Below are 23,861 nucleotides of genomic sequence, written 5' to 3' on the forward strand. Positions count from 1 at the left end.
AACAAATTAGATGCAGAATAACAGACAAACCAAGAGCGTGCATTATTCTACCATCTCTTTTCCTAGAGATAACCTATACATATTACCAAGTATAAAGTATGCACAGAGTACATGCATTCCAAGAACAGACCTGAAAAGAAAGTGTTATTAGATATCTGTTCTCAGTGATAAATTTTAAAAAATGCTATTGAATTTTCCCTTAAATTGGTATTAGTCAGGTAACTTCAGTTTGTCTTGATGCTTTGAGTGTGTTTCACTACCACAGTATGTCTTCAATTACTGCTTCTTTATCTCAATTTAATTATTTTTGCAGAGTATTAAATTGAAGGAGAAATACCATTAGACATCTTTATATTATTTGCTAAGATTACACTTAAGTGATTATTATAAATTGAGCCAGAATGGAAGAAACATCTTGTATATTTATTTTATAGATTTCTGTATCAGCTGTTTTCCTATTTTACAAAGAAATTCTCACACAATGAAAAGAAATTCAGTCAAAATGAAAAAACACAAGATTTACAGTGAAAGTTCTGCGGCAGGTATATAACCTGAAATTATTAAAACTTTTTTTTTTTAATATAGTTTGAATTAATTATATCCTTTGAATATATGCATTTCTATATCCTCATTCTGATTCCTGACACTCCACAGCCAGGCAAGCAGGCGGGGAGGCTGATGGCACAAAGCTGTTGGCAAACAGCACACCCTTGTTTCCTTTCCAAGCTGGGTTTTTGGAAATGTACTTTTGGTTTCTGTTACCCTGCTATGATCTCTAACTCCCCATCCTATCTTGCAACAGGTTAACTTGATACCATATCTGATAAACAAATCAATGTCACTGCTCAAACAACATTATTGCTGGAAAATCTGTCACTCTGGCTATGTCAGACTGTTATTAACAGAGCAGCATTAGCACAGTTTTACTTTCAACTGGACTCAGATCTCTCACAATCTGTTGTGAGATTTTACTTCAAATTAAACTCAATTTAAATCAAATTTAAAAGCAATTTAAACTCAATTAGTAGGGGGTAAAAAAGCGCAATAACTGATGGCAACCTATTGCTACTCTGTACCATGGTTTTCTTCCCAATCTCATTTCAAGATACTTTTCATAAGTCTCTGTCACAAATAGACAAGGAAGAAGGGAGAAGTAGGAAAAAAGGACAGCTTCCCACATTAGTAAATTACTACAAATATCAGTGATGCTTTGTGCACTAGGTTGCATTTACCAGTGTGTTGAAAACACTGATAAGGAAAAAGAAAATGGGAAAGGAATACTATTTGCAATGTATGTATCATCTCAAAACAACAGGTGAATGTGAGTACTGCTGTTGTAAAACACCTTAACAATGAGGAAGATCTATTATTCCTGCTAACACCTATAGTAGATAGTAAGTGAGACCTATCAACGAATGAGAACGAACAAAACAAAAGACGTGAAAAGAATCTGTGGGCAAAGAGAAGGTTTTAACCAAGTTATGTGTTTCAGTAACAACAATAGCGGCTTTCATAGACTAAATACCTAACCCAAAAAGAACTCTCATGGAAAACTGATTTTTTTTTTTTTTTTTTGCCAAAATACCACACACCTGCACGTATATGGATTACAATATAGCTAAAATAAGAAGATTTAGCATATGTAGTTGTTGCTACTGCAGTCAGTTAGAAGGTATTTCATGAGAGATTTTTTTCAGATACAACAGAGTTTCTAGTATATCTGCACATAATAAAAACAAGTGTTACTTAAAATATAAATTCTTCTTCTGAACACAATTACAAAGCAAACATCAAATCATAAGAAACTTCCAAATTGAGTGAATCACTTAATTTTCTATGTTTAAGTGGCAACAAACATTTAAGTTTAATAATTTTGACCATATGAGGTTTATACTTATGTATAAAATGGAGCTACACAGCTTATCTGCAATAGTATCAAACATGGATAAAGCATAAAAAAGTGCATGTGAAGACAAGTTAAAGACACCTTTTAAAAGACTAATGTATTCAGAAGCTTCTGACAAGTCTTGCCTTAGTTGAACAGCTTACAGTGCAGATTCCAGAAGCCATTTAAATAAAGCGGAATAAAAGTGGGAAACTTTGGATTCAGTCACTGAGACTTTGTTATGCCCCAATTTTGTTTCAGTCAAAAATCGAGTTTCTACTACATTTTTAGTTTGCAAGTTAGGTCAGCTAAAAATTGGGGAGCAAAATCTTTGGAATTGTAGACCATCTGCCACAGAAACAGTATGTTCTCAAAATAATAGGCTGTTCCTTCTTTTAATGAGGTTAGGTCTTTACATCTTTCCCTGAAATGACATGAAAAGGGATACGAGACTTTCAGGTTCTTCAGCTGAAGAGGGTCTACCTTTAAGGTAACAAAGCCAGTAATCAGATTTGGTGCCTGTGAGCAATGGAAAGTTGAACCTGAATGGTAAACAAATAAAAAGACTGGACTACTTTTCAAAACATAACTGAGAAGAGTCCATAAAATTCTTGATGAAATTAATATTTGCAAATTATGTACATGACTCCAGAGACAAAGAGGAAAAACTACTCCTGTGAAAACAGCCTTTTTTAAAGATATTTCCTATGTGCAAGAATTAAATCTTACTCTACACTACTCATTACTTTGTATTACATGCAGCAACACCTTCACTGATCTTTAAGGCGAGGCAGAAATGACAGTTACAGGAATAATGGCTCCCATTCAGGACCTGAACAAAGATTAGACTTCAGTCTTCTTTTCATAGCTATTTGGTTGGATTTTTTTAACCTGAACTGGGTCACACTTTAATTAGAAGTGAACAGGATAAAACTACTTATGTTTAAGATTTGAACCACCGGTATGTACTTGAGGAACTACAACAAAATTGTGTATGCAATCTCATTTTTCAATTATTTCATACATCTGAATTTGCCAGGCCTCATTTTCCAGTCCTTAGCTCTTGTCATTTCTTTTTCTGCTAATCAAAGAGCCCTTCTGCTACCCTTTATTTTCTCCCCATGAATACACCTCTACAGTCTTAATCTTCAAGAAAAAAAGACCATTTAATCTCCTACTGTGACACGTATAATTGCATTTATTCACAGGTATCCACAAAACTATGTTTTTATCTGTACACACAACTCCATATACCAACTGCAGAAGTACAGATTTGCCTGACATAGCTGTGTGAACGCTACAACAGAAACAACACTGGTAAAGCAATCCCAGCACGCATGCAGTCCAATTCTAATGCTTTACAGAAGTTTAGTACGATACTTTCATATTTTTAAAAACAGAGATCATGCTGCTGCTTTTTTTTTTTTATAAAGCACTTTATGTGTACGCGTTGAACATTCAAGGTGCTCTGACCATTCACAGTTACTTCTCCTACAGTAGTCTAACTTAATCTGAGGTGTACAACCATAGAAAACTACCACTACCTTACTTACCTCTGTTCCTCTCTTCCAGCTCACCTAGTAATAAAATTATCTACCAAGAATGTAAAGCAACGGTGAGGTGAGGAGAACATGGCTTATTTAAATACTGACTTAGAGGAACAATACCTTAAGGGAGATTTAACTCATCTAAATTGTAGATTATGCACATAAAATAAATCTATAATGCATCTACACAATTTCTTTAATCAACTAAGTAATCAAAACACACAAATTTGTTTGACAACACATATTTTCCTTAAAAATGTAATTGGCTATCATTAATTCAGCTTTACAGCCCTGAATTCTTCTTTCAAGTGAATTCAACTTCTCTGCTATTTTTCTACAGCAGCTTTTTGTCTAACTGACTTTGATTTCAACAGAAATGCCCTGTTTCTCCTTCTGAATGTGGGAACAACACAAGTTAGACTGTCCCCTTCCTCATTCAGTAAGGAGTTAAAGATGAATGGCTCTGGGAAGTTAGTACATTTGTATAACATCCTCCTTAGTTATTGCTGAATTACAAGGTATCCTTACTTTATGAAAGAACAAATTACCCTGCCTCCAAAAATTTACTGAAAAATCCTCTTATTCTAAATCTTTGTGAACAATCTGGAAACCTGTATATTATTAAGACTATTCCATGACAGGTGTCTTTCTAGTTCCTGCCAGCCATGGCTTTTTCTGCAATATTTTGAATTTATCATATCTATACTCTACACTTGCGGTGCATTCAGTTGTGTTTATACATTGTTTTCCAATTATAGTTGTTGTCTTTGCTTTGTTGCTACATTAAAACAGGCCTTTAGCCAGGACTACCCTCTTTCTTGATTGCCAAAAAGCCAATATTTCACAATCTAATATAGTCTTCTCAGTAAGCTCTCAACTTTCAAGTTTGTCTAATACATTTGTCCAAACCACTAAATAGAAGATCCTCTGGATTGGAAAATTAACTCTCTCAAAAATGAAACATTAAACACTGGGTCTATTCTCAGTTTGCCCTATGCATCACAACTTACCATTCTGGCAACAAGTGACTTCCAAATCCAGTAAGTTTATTTGTTAAAAGAGAATCCAGGATAATATTTCTCCTTGTTGGTAACTCCTGTGTTGGAAATTGGTGATTTTTAACCACTGGCCATAGAAGGCAAATAGTATAGGCTCCCAAGCCCATTCTTCCACACATCTCAGAAACATGCTTAGACCTTAGACCGCAATGCTTCCATTTGTCTGGTTTAATTCAGTGGGTTGTGAAAGTAATGTCTTTCGGATTTTGTTAGCTGGCTCTCTGATCTATATGCATTTACAGCTACTTCTACTGTAACTTCTCATTCTGTTACTCCCAATGGAATTTTCCAAACATGACTTGCTACCACCATTGTTTGATCTTCAAGCGAGCATTTGTTTAGAATGGTGAGCATTCTAATCCAATGCTCATTTCTTCCTTGGTAATGTAAGAGAAGGCTTGTAAATTCCCTGAAACAAATGGTGAGAGACCAAAGGGAGGAGGAGGCCCTCTAAGCCTCACTGAGGAATGCCTCAAACACTCACAAGTACCTTGAAAAGTAGCTATAGCCACAGGGTGAATAATGCAGGCCCTATGCTCAGAGGACTGGTAAGGCTGACACCTGCTACTCAGGCGGGAAAGAAACTCGCCTGCATCTGGAGGAGGGAAACAGGACAGCGCTGCTTTTCCTCGGCAAGGACAAGGTAACAAGAATCTGTGTAGTTTCTTGTTTCTTCGGAAGGCCTCATTATCTGCGAAATGCATATTAAAGTTGACACCCCTGCATATGCTAATGAAGATTACGGAGATCATGCTAAACATACACGACTATAGCATTCATCTCCGCTCCAAGTCATGCCACGCGTCACTTGGGCGGGGGGGGAGAAACCTGAGACAAAGCTGTCACTGTAACAGTGGGGTAGGTCGTACGGATACCGCAAACATAAAAGGGGAAAATAAGTGCACCTAGAGAGACTTTTTTTCCCTAGGGAGATTTTACACAGAGGAGCACTTCTACGAGCCAGAGACCCCCGTTGGCCAGACCAACGCTGGAATCAGGACCGGTGATCTCTTTATCTCTCTCTCTTGCTCTGTCTCTTTTTCTCCACCCTTTGTTTCTCTTTCTTTGCTCTTTTCAGGTTGTTAAGTAAGACAAGGCATACCGTACCATTTGCCATAATTCACTGTGTATCTGTTGTTAAGTACCGCTTGCCATAATTTGTTATATACCTAACCAATTATCATGGACCTAGTTAAGAAATGCATTAATCACTGTGAGAATCTAATAAATGTTTCTGTATGGACCTTGAGAGTTGTCTCACCTTAGTCCATGCTGCTGGGGATTTGTGAATCTGAGCCACTTTCTCCCCTCTCTTCTGAGTGGGGCGTGAGAGGTGATCACAAGTTACCTGTCCATTTCATCCATTTCTATTCTCTCTCACCCTGACTATTTCTGAATCTGATTGTTGAAAAACAAAAAAAAATAAATCTGTTTTCTCAGACAGTTCCACAATACTGAAGTGTTACTTCTGAACTCACCATGTTCTTCTTCAGTACAATCACCAGGTTATGTACTAATAAATGCTTCAGTCCCAGCAGAAAGAAAAAGATCAATATTATGAACTGCTTCTCAGTGTTATTTCCTTGACGACTAAACAACTGATTTCACCATTGGCCATAGATAAACAAAAGGAAGCACACATCCTTCCAGCTACCCTCAGTCAACTCCCCTAGAAAAAATATGTGTGACATTTTTCTACACCTTCCCAAGAGGAAGTGATTATCTATTGAACTAAAACCACTGAGTCTGATCACCTTAGAGGTCGTTACTCTGGTTCTGGGAGAATTTGCCTGCAACTTACTATTGAATTTCCAGTATGTAAATGCTCAGAAAAGGAAGAGGAGAACAAAGTTATAAATGCAAATTCCTACCAGAGCTTCAGACAGTGCATATGCAGACCTGCCTGAAAGGTAAAATTGCCATTTCCTTGTAGAACCTCCACACAGAGCAGAACAGACAACTAGATCCATGCTCTTTCAGATGCATCATTCTAGCTGTAAATGGTGTCAAACCCTACAGAACCGAATTTTTCCATAGTAGTTCTTAGTGTCATTGACTTGTTTGTTTATAATAGCTACTCTGAGTCCTAGCTCTTACCTAGTTAACTTTTATACACCCATTGAAATACAGTGAGAATACACCACCACTCAATTTAGAGATGACATCTCTCTGCTTTGCCAATATCCCTGTGTTCACTTATTATTTTAAATTGTGTAATCCAACTTGCCTTTCCCTTCCTGAACATAGGGATACCTGTGAGTACATACCTTTTCCTTTGTTTATATAATATATCAAAGATGCTACAAATTCTTTTTGAACTCTTGCCCGCTATTCTTACTCTCTACAATGTCTTGATAATTTACAAGATGGAAAAATATTATCTTTCAGACATTCACAGATAACCTCTGTCTCTCCTTCCTTCTCTCTCAGCCAAAAGCAATTCTTTTAAACTCTTGTCTCATCTTTGGTGTGCGCAATTTTATTTTTTTAACTAATACACACTTTTAAAGTTAGTGCACAAAAAATCACTAGATTCAAAGACAGACAGAGCGTACAGATAACTTTGGGTATTGATAATTTTGGTATGTGACCTGGAAACAGAAATCCATAGCTTTTGTTTCTACTTCTAATTATGTAGTTTTATTAAACAAGTATGACTACCCAGTAATAGAATACTTTTTCTCAAAACTCAAAGATGACCTAAGATCTGTACTAGTTACACAATCATAACTGTTTCAAAGTAACTAAAAAAATAAAAAGAACCCTCTGAAGTTGTATTTATCCTGTACTTGGCTGAACATAAACATTCACAACTACAAGATTATGTATGTTACAGGTTCTTCAAACTCCTTCCATATCTCCACTCTCATGACACACCCTAACTAACAAACACAAAAATACATACTGTTCAAGCAGTTAAAATGGTCAAGGGGTAAAGCAAAACCAAGGTCCTAACACCCTTACCAGCTGGGATACCATCGTTCTAGTGGGGAACAAGTATTCCTTAACAGCAGAACAGAAACAGGTTTGGTATAATTCCTCTCGGTTCTATAGGGATACTTTGAGAAGACAGCAGAAGAGGAATTTTGTAATTAGAGAAACATAATATAACTATAGTTTTCAGATTTTAGAATCACACATTTAAATTCACTAATTGCAAAACAAACAAACAAAAAATGGAAAAAAAACCACCTTATGAGACCTGGCCTTTACATTTAAGCTCATTAATGAGAAGATAGGACAGTGTAATTACCAAGACCTTCTTCCACAACTTCCCTCTTCCATCACTCCTGTTCTTCATTTCCAACTAGTTCCTCTTTCAAAATTCCCAAGCCCTTCTGTTTCAGCCTTACCCAGGTGGGACTACAAACTCCAGACATATCCTCTGGCTCTCAAAGCCTCAGACCATCTGACACATTACCAAAGCAGATGTAAAATACTGTAGTTTCAGTGTTTTTAAGAAATAAGAAGTACTGGCTTAATCTCAAGCACAGAACTAAATGTGCTACCAGGGAAAACACTATTTGTGCCTCATGCACTTGACAGTACATGAGAGAGTCTAAATGCATATTAACTTACCAGCTGCATGACTGGTGCAGCTATTCTGCTGTCCTGACAACAATTCCTCTTCTAGCAGAAACCACTTTTTTGTAGTTCAGCACATCCCCCCCTCTCCTTCCTTAGTTCTCATCCACTATCATTTCTTTCCTACCGGAGTCCTCTGAACTGTTGGAAGCAAATAAATCAAAAGCTGTCAGGCCCCAGATTTTACTCTCTACCTGCTGAAGCCTAGCTCTGTGTAATACTGGCCTACAACCCAAACTTCTATACATTAGCTCAGGACAGTAATAATCCTAATTGATATTAATAATGAAATAGTAGCAATTAGATTCAGAGTAACAGATGACAAGGAGGTTGAAAGAACAAAGCTTGCCAGAAATGGAGGTGTGGACATCTGTAACTGGGAGCAGGAAAGAGCAAAAGATGGAAACTAGTCTTTGATGGGCCTGGAATCAGGATAAAACCTGCTAGTAATACTCCATGTGCTACAGCAAAGGCAACTTGAACACACTGCAATTAACTTCTAGCTCAGCGTTGCTAATGGGCATCAATAACATACCTCTCGGGAACAGGTTAACACCTCAAGATAGAAAGCAGAGTACTCAATCCATTTTAAAATATCTGATATACAGCCCTCCGACAAGGTCTATATACTTGAGACTAAAATTACCAAATTATTAATAATACAACAAAATCAAATTCTTCTAGTAGCTATAGCTAAAAGACTAATCTCATCAAAACCAGAAATCAGCTTAATGCTAACATGAAAAAATAGTTTCATAATTCACTCAATATGGCAAATTTGAAACATGTTTATGGTCATTTAAAGGAAACTAGACATCAAAAAAATCCACCGTTACAATTATACCTGGATTAATTTTCTAGAACTGTTATGCATAAAGAAAATGAAATTTCAAGAGATCAGAATAGTTATGACTTTGGAAAACAGTGACACAGCAATGAAACTACAATGAACCTACATTAACAGAAACCAAACTTTTAAAAACCTGAGGAAATGTAAATTCAAGCCCTACTAATTTAAAGGTTATGTTAAAAAACAAAGTTCCAGCAGAATTTTTTTTCTTGTATCAATTCAAACTTAGTCTTTTCTCTCATATGCCTGTAATTATTTAGTGTCTTCTATTGAAAAAGCTTAGAAAAGAATGCATGCCAGAGATTAAATAAAATATACCAACTATTTACATAAAAGGCTTTGTCAAACATATGGTTTCCAAGCTAGGAATCCTAACCACAGCAAAATGCAATTCGATGCTAAAATCTGTATGTTCTGTCTGCCTTGATCAAAGAGGATACAGAGGTCTTACACTATTAGCCTCTTACTAATGAAAATTATATTAAATTTGCAAGTCATTTTGTTACATGTACATTAATTCAGTATCTTAAAGTTAATAGGTCAAATTAATGAACTTGTTACATACTATCAAGATTTTTCTTTCTTTTTTTCAAAAACCAACAAGAAAAATTAATATCCACAGAAGCTCCTTAACTCTGCATAAAAAGTAAAGATGGCATAAAATAAAATAAGATGGCCTAGAACAAGATTGTTGTATGCATAATGGAAATCGAGGAAAAAAAAATAAGCGGGTGGTATGGCAACTACAGAAGAGCACAACAACTAGCTTCTACACTCATTATACAAAATTTTTCATTGTACCACATAATTAATGAAATAACACGATTCAGCAGAAGCTTGTCTAGCTCTTCCTTTTACGTGAATTTACAATAAATCAAGTAGTGACTTTGGCAAATGTGAAGCCAGAAACAATACTAAGAAAATAACAAGATCTTCTTAGTAACCAAGAGGATTTTTTTTGTTAGCACGAATTATCCATAGCTTTCATGGCACTCCTTTCCTTGAAAATACAGATCAACTGATGAAACCAGAATCTTTCTAAATGCAGTAAATCGAAGCATTACAAATATGCTTTTTTCTTTATCAATGTATAAAACAGCAACTATGAATGTATGAATGTAAGCTCAATGATTCTATCAAAATTATCACATTAAAAATAAAGAATAATTATTTTGCAATGTATCTGACTGTCACAGAATGACCAGTATTATCCATGAGAAATATGGTATTTGGTATTTATTTATTTATTATTATTATACAATTATTTTGTGATTAAATGCACTATTAACCATATACAGTTAATCCCAATGTAACTAGAGCAACAGGCCATCATTTCCAGTTTTTACCAGAGATGGTAAGACCAGAGATGTTCAGACAGTGTATTCCATATGCATTTCACATGTGACACTGGCTTCATCTCATTATTTTTAAAATTTTTCATAAGTCTGATTATGGAAAAATTAAGCTTTTATATAAAAAGGAGTTCCAAAACTGTCCAAAGAGTTCAAGACACTTTGTTTTAAGGCTTCTAAATTATTTGTATGTCTGCTTGATCTTCCTTGCCACCAGAAAGGGCTTTTTTGCCCTGGAATACTACAAATAAAACTTTGCACAACAACTTTTTCCAAAATCTTCCATCTAATGGTAATAGAGCCCCAGGAAAACCAAACCAAACCAAAACAAAAAATTAACTCAACTGAACGGAACAACATGAAATTAAAGAACATGGAGATAACACTCAACTACAGAAAGGCATAGATATATTTTAGCCCAAACAATTTCAGTGGAGGTCTGGCGGCATTACTGCTAACACCACCAGGGACAGAAGAAAAGTGTTTTAGCAAGATATTTGCACTTACTATGGATGCAGATGTACCTCCTGAAGCAGTGGCTTTCAAAAATAATTCAGATGGCTCTGAGCCAGTAATACAATTCAGTCATTCTCAGCAGGACTAACTACCCCAGGCAAACCATCATGCTACCATGGGCATGTAATTCCTATTAATCAAATCAGTTCAGTTACCCCAACAGCACAGTGCATTGTGCTACACAGACATATGCTATATTATTTTAGAGGACACTAGATCTTGCACAAGGCAGTAAATTGCAATGCACCTAAATCCCTAAGCAAAAGTAGCATGAAAGCCACTTTTCCCTCCAGATTGATGTGTGTTGATTCTTATGAGAAACTGCGCACAGCAATATTAGTATCAATAAATCTGTCTGCTCTGTGTACTAGCAGAGAAAGAACTCCCTGACATGACAGTAACCAAGTCCTTCCTCGCTTTAATTGCAGTTTAGTTCAACACAAGATCTGCCTTGGCAATCATACACTCTTAATTTTTGCTTAGAATAGAAAAAAAACCACTAAGTTCATCACTGAATATGATACGGGAAGAAGGCAGCAATGAAAGATAGCTACCATAGCATCTAAGGCAGGTGTTCAGACAGCTTACCATTGCAAATTTAGTAATACTTGTGTAGAGATACATAACACATATTTAATGTTACTTCAAAAACTGCAGCAGTTAAAATGAAATAGTTTTTATACAACAATATTTAATCTGAAGCACAATATTACAGTCAGCCAATAACCAATTGATTCAGATTAAGTCTCTCTGGTTTAGTCAGGTTGTTTATACTGTTTTAACACCCAATTAATAAGGCACGCTGTGGAAACAACAGGTACAGATAATTCCAACTTACAATAGATATGGATGAGATAATTGCTATAAAACAAACAAGTATGAATACTCACCACTAAAATGAGTTATTTAACTTTTCAACAAATCAGAACTGTTGTTTCCTAAATACTGACTAGTAGTGCCTAGTATTTTGATAAACACAAAAAATATTCATCATCATTCCCAAATATTAACCATGGCCAGCAGGTCAAGGGAGGTGATTCTGCTCCTCTACTCCACTCTGGTGAGACCCCACCTGGAGTACTGCATCCAACTCTGGAGTCCCCAACAACAAAAGGACATGGACCTGCTGGAGCGCATCCAGAGGAGAGCCACGAGGGTGATCCGAGGGCTGGAGCACCTCTCCTATGAGGAGAGGCTGAGAGAATTGGGGTTGTTCAGCCTGGAGAAGAGAAGAGTCCAGGGAGACCTTACCGCGGCCTTTCAGTACTTAAAGGGGGACTACAGGAAAGACCAGGACAAACTTTTTAGGAGAGCTTGTTGCAATAGGACAAGGGGTAATGGCTTTAAACTGAAAGAGGGAAGATCGAGACTAGATATAAGGAAGAAATTTTCTACCATGAGGCAGGTGAAACACTGGAACAGGTTGCCCAGAGAGGCTGTAGATGCCCCAACCCTGGAAACCTTCAAGGTCAGGCTGGATAGGGCTCTGAGCAACCCGATTTAGTTGAAGATGTCCCTGCTCATTGTAGGGGGTGTGGACTAGAATATCTTTAAAGGTCCCTTACGACCCAAACTACTCTATGATTCTAGGATTAAAAACTTAAAGGAGTAAATTAGCATCTTTCTTAAAAATGGTTGGGTCACTGAGAAATAGATAGCCTGCCTTCTTTCCTGACAAAGGAAAAAAAATTAGATACACAACATTTACATTCATATAGTCAGCACCACCTTCCTTCTGCTCACTGCATTCTCCTAGAGAATATTGACATAACAGTTTTGAGGGTCAATTTTTGCAGCACGCCAGTAATATGATGAACTGTTTGAAGTTAACTTGAATGTCAGTCACACAGTGAGTAACCAGAAGAGAAGTAATTGTGTCAGAGGGGTGAGCTGAAGGTCTTTGAGGAGACTTATCTATTATTTCATCTGAAGGAGTGATAAGAAGAGGCTGAACTAAAGTGATGGCATGAATTTTCCAGTCACACTGTCCTAATATTCCAGGAGGTATCTGGGCACAGTGCCCAACAAACCAACTTGTGGGAAGCAAACTTTACATCAAGCAGTCCACATTGGAAAAAAAAAAAAAAAAAAACAACCACCACCAAAAAAACTAAACCCTATCTTCCCTGTAATATATCTTCTATTAACAGAGTTGGGGGGGTGAAGCATTTGAGAGAAATGAAGGACCAGTAGCAGGTCAGCTTATTCGGTCCTGCTTCAAGGCAAAACCGTCTGTATCTAAACTATTCCTGATATATGCTTGGCCTAAACTATCCCTTAAAAAAGCTTCAAATACTTACCTCACAGCTCCCCTGAAATTACCATTACTGGCAGAAACCTTTCCTAACATTTTAGATAAAAATTTTCTTCGCTTCATTTTGGGCCCCTTACTTACTGTTTCGATCACACTGGATACGGGGAGCCATTTACTTGCTCCCTTCCCGTCTGAACAACTTTTATTTATCTGAAGAATGTTACCCTGCCTCTCCAAACCAAAGAGCCACACACTTTCAGTTCCTCTGCCCACTGCCCATCCTCAAGACCTTCAGCCATCATTGCTGCTGTACTTAGGACTTTCTCCAATTAACCTACATCTTCCTTGAATTAGGTGCCTCAAAAGGGACTTGATACTCCAACTGAAGCACGAACAAAAAATTTGTTTCAAGTGCCTTGCACACAACACCCTTCCTTATAAAGATCAGGACAAATTCTATTGCCAACAATGTCACACTGCTACAAAACAAATGAACAAGTGGCTTGCACTCAATTCACGAGGAACTATCAAGCCTCTCTGCAGAACTGTTATCCATACAGTCATTTCTCCTATTCCTGCTATTAACTACAACTATTTATTGCTAGGACTTTGCACTTGTCTGGAAGAGAAATGAAATCAGTTCAGCTAAGACGTATCTCCAATTTACTAACAATATTCTTCATTCTAATCCTGTTTCCCAACACACTTTCCATTCTTCTCTGCTTGATTATTGCTTGTAAATTTAATAAGGATATACCATATCACATCACTCAAATCATTAACGCCAACACAAGCCAACTGCAGAACACATTTCAACAAAACCCCACTTGATTCATTGCTGGGCAACAGTGAACAAATGATGATGACTTTTGGGCTGCGGTTTTCTCAAAACTTCTGCATTCACTGCACAACATTTTCATCTGGATTATACTGCTGACCCTGCTAGTGTGACAAGGTGTCAAGAGCCCTATTTAAATCAAACTACAAGACAGTCATTGATCTCTCTAGTTCTAAGACCTGTTATTCTGTCAACAAAGAAAATGTGATTGGTTAAACAGCATTCATTCTTGATAAATCTATGTGGCCTACCATTTAATAGCACTTCTACATTATAAACTCCTACAAATAGTTTATTTGTTCTAGAGTTTCTTTGCTTAAGGAAGTCGAGTTAGTTTGAGTTGTCCAAATAAAATATGAGCCAGTGAGTTCTATTTTCACTAAAGCAAGCTCTCCCATCTTCTGGAATCTCATCTCTCTCCCCAGGACTTCCGAAAGATAACCACTAAGAACAATGAGATTACTCTTGAAAAGCAGTTGAGATACATTAGGATAAATATAGATATTGTTTATATTTGTTTTTATAAATATTTATATACATAAACATACATATACACACACACAAAAGAACATACTCTCCTTTCTATGAAATAGGTCCATGTTTTAACAGCAACAAAGAAGAAGAAAAATATACTACTTAGGTTTAAAATATTTGGAAAGATTTTGTTCTATTAATGTCATAAGCAATTTCAAAGATGGGGAAAATATAGACTCTGTGACGTTACTACAACACATAACTGCAAGAACTAAGTGTAAAAAGAAACTGAATTTTCACAAAGAAATTTAATTCCCTCTACCAAGTGTTATTTTTTATTACTGTAAGACACAAACTGGGTGACAAGCAATGTAATACTATAGATAACTTCACAGTCTTTACTATGGTGATCCCTTTCAGTGGAAACTCGAGGGTACTACACGTAGTAGGAATACTAGAAAAGCACACTGAAACACAGAAACCTCGATACTAGACAAGACAAGGCCCCACCAACGCAATCCCTATTAAGGCAGGCAGATGAGGTAATTTTCTTCCTCCCATTTCCTCTAATTTTTATTCTACCAGACATATTGGCTATATCCAGGCTTTTTCTTGTTTAAATGATAACATTACATCTCTTGTTTACCTTAGAAAGGCACTGAGTCCAATTTTTTTTCTACCTTCCGCTAGAGAATTTTTCAGGCCAAAGATCACTGTCACCTTTGTGCTCATGTCACTAGTTCTGGAGTGTACTTTAGAAGACAGGGCTACCACCACCTACATTATGCCAGCTACAAAGAGGTCTTCCAGGCATAGCCAAAAAACTTATTTCAAATTATATTTCACCCAGTATCATGCATGTCCTCACTAACTTCAGTTTTCTCCATCCAAGCTACACTTCTTTACAAGTACCATCTAAATTGAGCTTTACATCTTTGAACTTCCCTTAAGTCTTCTAATGTCACATTAAGCCTAAATAACTGCCACGTGTAAGTTTTGCTCCTTTTTTATAAAGAACTCAAAACATATGTAGGGTTTTCTCCATTTTAGCTAGACTTCTGTAACTGACAATATTTTGCCTTTTCTCTAGAATTATTTAACTTTAAAGTAAGATCTTGGTCCCATCTTCCCCCATCCTCTCTTCTCCTAAGTTACATGGAACGTAGTATCGTCCGGGAACAACTTTTATACTGAAGACAATAAAATCCTTCTTTCAATAGACTCCTTACCCTCCATTTTATGGCTGCACAGCTTAGTCACAGACTAACTTTGAGTTTACAAAAGAGAAAAATTATGGCTGCTGTGAAAGCCTGCCTACAAGTATTATACCCTCACAAGGTCATTCAAGCAAATAAATTCACTTGCTGTGAAATAAATTATAATACAACCATAGAGAGGGACTAGGAGTTTATTATAATTAAAATAAGTCTAGGCATTTATATGAATAATGATGACATCAGTTATAGGTATTTAACAAGCTAAAGATATAAATCCTTTGTTGTCCAGAGCTAGCTCTATAACTGATAGATGGAATTAACAACCTGTCCAGAGTCAAGCTAGCCAGTCACTGCACAACTAAGAATTTTTTCATCTTCATCTGATCAGCTACTGCCCACTGTTACTGACAGTAATGTCTGCATGCCTACAGAGAAGACAGATTTTTTTTAATACCTGCAGAATTTCTTTTGTGAAAGGGAACTGTAGAGTGTACCATTTTCTTGTCACGTTCTATTGTCTAAACTTGATTAGGAATGTTTCTTTTTCACTTTATAAAATATTTGTATTAAAATATCACCAAGAAGCATAGTCGGGGCATGTAATTCACTGTATTAGGCACTGTGTGACATCTGAATATGCCACTTTACATACCCATATGCTGAACTGGACTGTATAATATGAGGAATCATTACCAGAGAAACAGCTAATAGCTTGTTCAATGGCCTATCACAGCTCTGTTTCTACTTTGCTAGAGAACCCGAAGAAGTGTGTTAGGAAGTGGAGGAGTTGCAGAAGAAAATTTAGGGTTTATATATGTATATACACAGACACATATAAATACTAATCGCATTTAATCTCTAAAAATTAGAAAGAATCCAGTTGTTCTTCTCACTGTGCCAAAGTAGGAAGTTAATTTAAAAGAATGCGAAAGTCTGTCACAGACGAATTTTAGAACTACTTTAGCTTTAAGTAGAGATCTCGGTGAAAATATTACCAAATGTTTTCAGAGTAAAGTTCCTAACAACATCCACTGAAACTGAAGATCTGCAGACTTCTAGCAACTTAACAGAGTGTCCAATAAAAAAACCCTTCTTAGTAAAAGCTACCGTTTCTTGTAGTTCCTCTGATTGACCCATATTGCTACCTAATTCCAAGATTTTATATTTTTATCATCTCTCTTCCCATCACTGCAAAATAAACTTCAAGACACTTCTAAGTAAAAGCTGTAAACGAACGAACATAGATTTGCTGAGGAAATATATGTTGAATAAACGGGCAGACACACGTTTGTGTCCCCCAGAGATACATACAGACTATAACAGTACATAAAAATAAATGGCCAGTTATCCCAAGATTCCACCCAGAATAATCTATAAGCAATAAAAGGTGTATTATACCATAGAAAGTGCAAAGCTTTCATGGTAATATCACAGTGCTGCTGATTTCAACAAAGCAGAAATTACATTGCACCAAACGTACAACAGAAAGGTAACAAACAATGGGAAGAATTTTTCTCTGAATGACAGCTGAAAGGCATATTCAGAAATACCTGGCTAAAACCACAAATTACTATTAATCTTGGTTATGATCCCCAGTTCAAAAGCAAGCCTCCAAGACGCAGAGCTCCCTATCCAATACCAGGTTTTCCCATCACTCATGTCTACCATCTATTCACTACCATCAGATGTTGTGGTACTTCCCAAGTCCTCCCAAAGCTTTCATATCTCACCACTGAATAACCAGTGTCCAGTGTCTATTCCCCATGCTTCTCACCGTCCCGATGCCACAGAGCACATCACTTTTTCCATCTTTCTGAAGCACAGCATTTGCACAACCTCACCCCAAGTCGCCACAGCCTCACTGCTCTCCTGCCCCACCACCACCATCACCTCTACCCTACAGATCTCCTGCACATCCCAATGCTTTCCAAGGCCGGAAGCCCAGCCCTACCCCAAAATCCAGCCTCCCTTCAACACACCACCTCCCCACTAACTCCCATTGCAGTACTTTGAACCGTGTTGACTCCAGCCACTGTGCACTTTCCTCTCCTCTGAACAGAGCTACTCCATACCAGGTAAGCCACCACCTCACCACACAGGACAGATACATCCAGCCCACCATGCCAGCAACTCCTCAGTAGGGTGTTCCCATCCACTGGGCTGCTGGGCGTCATGGCCAGCTGGGAGGCATAAGAATTCAGACCAGCCAAGGAGGGCAGCAGAGGATAACAAAGAGCAGATAACCAAAAGATGAGGGAGGGATGCAGACGGAGAGGTAAGAGAGAAGAAAGGAAGAGATAGCAGGTAAAGAGAGGCAGAGAGAAATGCTAGTAGACAAGGGATTTTACCTGGCCATAAGACATTTACAATTAAGGATTAAATTAAGGACCACAAGCCTTGGCTCCTCCCTATAGACTGCAGAATGAAATTCAAAAGGGCTTCCTAAGGGAACACGTTTTCCTTCATCTTTAAAAATAATAATTACTCAGACTTTTCTAAGCTTCAGGAAAAGACCAAGTATTTGAAAACAAGAAACTCAAAAGACTGTGACACTTTAACAAAAGAATGTGGAAACACTTTTTTAAAATGGTGAAAGGAAAAAAAAGAGAGAGGAAGGAGAGTAATAAAAGGCATTTTCTTTAAAAGAAAGAAATGCTAAAAACTACACAAGATAAACGTCCAGATTTTACCATTAAATTGTACTAATTATTTGAATAGGATCTAGCATTCAGATTAATACCACAAGACTTGTAATTCAGGTAGTTAAAAGATGGTATTGCTTTATACATCCTGAAGATGTGAGACCGAAATTGAAAGAAAATTAAAAAATTAGAAAAAACAGAAAATCAGAAAAAATAATTTAGCTTAGAATGCTACAATTGATGCCTAAGTGCTTCAGCCAAACTGATATACTACATAAATATATAAACTTCCCATTTGCAACACAGCATCTGCTAATTATAAGACTATGTCATTGTCCAATAATTTTTTGATTACACAGTATAAAAAGAACAGTCGTGACAAATATGCACAATAAACCTCAGGACGACTCTGAATGTTTGATAGTTCAGCCCTCCCACAACCTATTTGTGGAAGCCAAAATTTGAATGCCATTAAACCAAAGGAGAAACAGCTGACAAGATACCATATACGGCACCAACAACTGATCCAATGTGATGTTCCTCACTGCATCCTGCAGCACAGTGTAGAAGTACCAAAGCTAGCTCAAGTATGGAAAACAGTCTAGCATGACTCATGTAACATGAGCTTCATGAGAACTATTTCACCATTATTCTTAGAAGCCAACAAAATACGGGGTAAATTAGCCACTACTGCAGCAGAATGCTTCCAGTATCTGAACTGGGTTAAGCATCTGTGTATCATACCACATATGGCTTTCATAAAGGTCACAGGGACAACGATTTTCTGTAAATCTGTAATTCAAACTACGCCTTATTGTAGCGCAATGTCTTCGAAAAGCTAACTATATATCTGCTGCCTCGGAAGGCATTTTATACAAACACAAACCACTAAGAAATTAATTGCTTCACAAAAAAAATGTTGCCCAAAAGAACACAAATTATTGTCATAGAATCTTCATGTTATTAAACATCTTTATCTAGAGAAGTCATATGAAAAAAATTGAAAGTACTAATGAGTTCTGTCCATACCATTTCTCAATCCAAATCAGGAAATAGACAGCAAGAACCATAGTAAAAAGTTTTGGGGGTTTCTTTGGTTTTTAAGTCAGACACTAGTGTGAATCATATGAGCGCAACCTATAAATGCCTCTAGAAGTAACTAAGGACTCACCAAGTTCATTGAGACTCTGGGCAGCTTTTGTTATCTCTCTGCTTCCTCCTTGCAGTTGTCCTTGAAGTCTCTTACTGAGATACAAGATGCGTATTATCCTCCGCAGCAAGTCACAGGCAGCCTGCAGAGAAATTGTAGCATTAGGGGATATTATCAGTACATTATGATCACATAATAAGTCTCAAATACAGAAATAATTTAGCCAAAAAAGGAAATATGAATGTGAATAAAACCAAGGAACTTTAGAAAACACTGAAATAACTTTCTTTTTTTTTCGGTATTTTTAACATGATTTTTTGCAACACAGACCAATACTTTCTAAAGCTGGTAATTACATTTACAGGGCTACTGAGATCATGCTCTCATTACTAGTAAAAAAAAGGAAACTCAGAACACTATGACAGAGACATGTTCTATTTCTAACTAGAAGTGAGCTTTATTTTACATTGTGCATCTCTCCTCAATATTCCTCCTCTCTGTAAGTTTTAGTAAAATTAAGAAGTTGGCCTTGCCAATCAAATATTGATCCAAAATAAGCAAAATGGCAGCACTTACTTCAGTGAGGACAATAAAACTTGAAAGGTTAAATTGTTATTACAGATATTGACTCTTATAGTAGGAATATATGTAAAAACTCATTTTCAGCAAAACTTTCATAAGGCCAGTCACCTTCATTCAGCCAAATGTTATTTCACATTCTTTCACAGCTTTATTAAAATACGCTGCATTCTTGGCTAAAAAGTAAGAAGATGGACGCATATGTAGATTTCCAGGAAACATATTTGTGTATGTTTTCGTTAGCACTGTTTTAGAAAAAAAGGCATTGCTGACATCTGAATCAAACATAATACTTCCATAATTTTCCACTCAACTAAGATCTTGAAATAGTTTTTTTCCTTCTACACAGTAAATAATAGAGACAGAGAACCAGTAAGTGTTATGTCAAGTGTAGAGTTCCTCTAGGGCTGGATTGGGTCAGTGGGGCTCGGAGGTACGTGGACAGGGAAAGCAACGTTGTGTGATGTGTGTAACATCTAAACTAGTATTCAGAAATGCGATTCAGGAGAAGGTAAAACAGTATGTGGATTTCGGTACAGTCACAGGTGCAGTCCAACATCTGCAATCAGATTAACAAGAGAGCTAAATGCGAAATTTGGAACAAGACAGTTGTTCTGAGTTATCTTCCCTGGTATTGAAGACAAAGCCTCCTGAAATATTTATCTTATGGATACCAAAATTCAATTAAAATTACTTTAAAAAATATTTGCTATCTGAGAGAATTTGAACCCCTGTTTTATATTTAAGTTAATGTCTTGAAAACTAATGTTAAAATGCACATATGAAAACATACACAAGTGAGTCATTTCAACCAATATTCAGTGGACTGCACAACTTGTTCCATCTCTTCTCTATGCCAGAACAAACCAATCAAAACACAAATATTTATAGTTTTAATTTTATTAAACATCTAGAAAGAACAAAGAGGGAAAATTAGAAAAAGCACCACTGAGGCAAATTACCGAAAGCACAAATTACTCTCACTGCTTTTGGCTCTGTATCACACAGTCTGAAGTGCAAGTTTCCTAAGCATTCTAAGACAACTTAACCACATGATTTCTATTACCATTAGTGAGAACCAAGTGGGGATTATCCTCCTTTGAGAGATTAACGTATTAGTTTTTATTAATTCATTTCTTCAATTAAAAAAATCTTGATCCATATATCACTTTCACATCTGCGAACTAAATTTTTGCAACATGAATCAAAACCAGCTTTTTATACAGTGCACTGTGCTTCACCAAATAAGAGGGCATAGTATTACTACTTGGTTTTCAAATTTAATTACTCTCTAATCCAATTGTGTACTTCTGGCTATCGTTTTTCCCTAGGAATTCAACTTCAGTTATCTTCTGACCATCTTTTACTTTACATGCCAAAAGATTATTTCTTTTGCATTTGATTGTTGCTCGTTGTCTCCTATCCCAAGATACAATCTCTTAAAAGGACTATCAAACTGAGTAAGAGATGGAAAAAGTTACATTTAGATACAAAAGAAAAAAAAAAAAAGTTTTAACTTCTGGCCCTGTGAATTAGAAGGAGGAGAAAATTCTAAAGACACCCAAGATGCACTCTTAACTTCGCAGTGATTGCTACTGCATCGTGCCCTTGACAAAGATTTTGTTTCACCCAAGTATTTCCATTTACATGAGTTGTTCAACTTAATAACAACTCCCAGTCACTGCAATACATGAGAACCATGTAACAGAAATAAAAAATTTTATCTCATAGTGGAGCTGTTCCTGGATGCTCTATCCTCTAACCTGACCACCTGCATAACAGAAGTCTGAATTAATTGAAGAAACATTCCCCTCCTGAGTTAATGTAGTATGCTTTTCTAAAGGAGATGCTTTTATCCAAGAAAGAACGAATTCCACAGTTCAAGCAAGAATTAATTTGGAAAAGGCCAGCAGCCTGAGTTAGTCCCAGTGGTTTTAGTAAAATTAAAAATAAAACTCAATTTTTCTGGACATTACATGTCAAGTTATCTGCTGAATTTTAAAGCAACATATCAACACTAAGAGACATTGCTACAATTCGAGCAATCAAAAAGCCTCTTACTTTTAATCTCCAGTTAATTTTACGAAATTATTGAAAGAAGACTTAATTATAAAGAGAGGACCACTTGAAAATGTGCCAGTGCGTACCTCATGCATGCAATCGCATATATCTGCTAGATCATAATGTAATTGAATGTATACGTAACAGAACCCAAAGAAAGATGAGACAGTCCACTATCTTCAGCTACATTTACTATTTAGTTGGTAGCACCCGCATGAAATCTGTTACTGGTGAACATTTAAAAGAGATAGTAACTTTAAAAAACATAATTATTATTTTTTTAAAAGGTTTTAAAAATTTAGCTTTTCAAAGGATTTTCAAACACTGAGATATCTGAAACTAAGAGAACATGCAGAAACACTTGGTTAAACAGAGCTGCACAGAAAATAACCCTCTGAAGGACAAACTCATATGCATATTTCAGCTGTTAACTATTCCCATTTAGCTTGTGATCTACTATGAAAAGACTCAGAAGAGGACAGTATGACTTAAAGTAGGAAGTAAGCTTTGTGCATCTGCTGCTCCCTTGGGATGCCACGAAGTTCTAAGAGCAGAGCAAGACATAATAATACACAAGCTCACAGCAGAGATTTAGAATTCAGGACTAGATTTGAAGTTTGACAATGAATTTGCAGTGAGAATGTTTATGAAAAAGCCAGACTATATTAAAAACAATTAAGGATGGCAAAATCCAGCTTTATGCAAGCCAAATATTCCTTCAGTTTGTGAGCAGTCCCACAGCAATCAATTGAGAAGCACTAAAATCATGCCATCACGAGTACAAGAGGCACTTAAACACCACATAGTTCAGCAAAACATACCTGCCAACCCTACAGATTTTGACAAAGCACCACCTCTTTTATCAGTCATCTACCTTTTTGTACTTATTCTACCAACTCTGCATCAACTGATAAAGTTAGCAAGTCTGAAAGTGTCCCATGCCACAAATCCTGCATTTGGGAGCAATTTCAAGTCATAAGCCCTGCAACGACTAGGAAGTTAATTGTTTGCTGTGCTGTTGCCCTTCCCTTCTGAACAAACAAGGCAGCCAGGTAAAGAGACACCACAGCAGTGCACCCCGGGGAGGCAACAGAGTTTAGATTTCAAAGGCCTATTGACTCAACTCTCCTCAAGTCCAGCTTAATTTCATAATTCAGGTGTGCTGACCCTCAACTGCTCCCAGCAGCACAGTGCAACACAAAGCACTCGCTATGTATCCGCCAATACAAGAAGGGACAGTAGCTCTCGTGCCAAGGATGGAGTCTCACTGGCAGAGAAGCTGGAATCATTGTTCCTCTTTCTACGTTGAGGTAAGTCAGTGGACTTGGATGCTAGGAAGGGTAGCCTAGCAGGCTCCTCTTACCCTGCATTCCTTTTTTCTGACTTACAGCCAAGAACAGCCAGATATCACAAACCACAAGCTCAGAAATGCTGACCCTGGACGCACGCTGCTTTTACATCACAGGAAAATCTACGTAACCCTGCTACAGCAAAGAGGAAGCAAAGACCACCCAAGAAACATTTCCTAAGTTCAGGGACTCACTGTTCTTAGAAGTCCTTCTACAGTGTGACTTAGTGTAAGGTCAGGGCAGAAATGATCTTCATCTTTAGCCCCAAATTCCCACAGCCCCTTCCACAGCTGCCACATACATCAGAGAACGAAAAAAAATCAGCATCTAACCTGCCACATAGAAGTCATGGAAGTTTTGCCCAGTGGCAAAAACAGTAACAGCTGGAATTGTAAAGAACAGGAGAAGCAGCTGGACAAACTGGTGGAAAACAGTGTTAATCACTGCTACTGAAAGCAACGTAGAAAATAATAGAAGTTCAGCCGAGAGACTAGTGCAGCTGCT

The 23,861-nt window shown here is 36.9% G+C and overlaps 1 protein-coding gene across 1 annotated transcript in view; it reads right to left on the bottom strand.

Annotated features, from left to right (window-relative positions):
- The window catches only part of COG5 (component of oligomeric golgi complex 5), a 193,353-nt gene that overhangs the window by 163,786 nt on the left and 5,706 nt on the right, over positions 1–23,861 (bottom strand). Inside the window, exon 6 of the mRNA XM_009890860.1 lies at positions 19,390–19,510. Within this exon, the coding sequence (XP_009889162.1) occupies positions 19,390–19,510 (121 nt within the window). The remainder of the gene's footprint in view (positions 1–19,389; positions 19,511–23,861) is intronic.

This window comes from Charadrius vociferus, unplaced genomic scaffold (genome assembly GCF_000708025.1).
Source record: "Charadrius vociferus isolate BGI_N301 unplaced genomic scaffold, ASM70802v2 scaffold958, whole genome shotgun sequence".
In the NCBI taxonomy this organism is placed as follows: Eukaryota; Metazoa; Chordata; class Aves; order Charadriiformes; family Charadriidae; genus Charadrius; species Charadrius vociferus.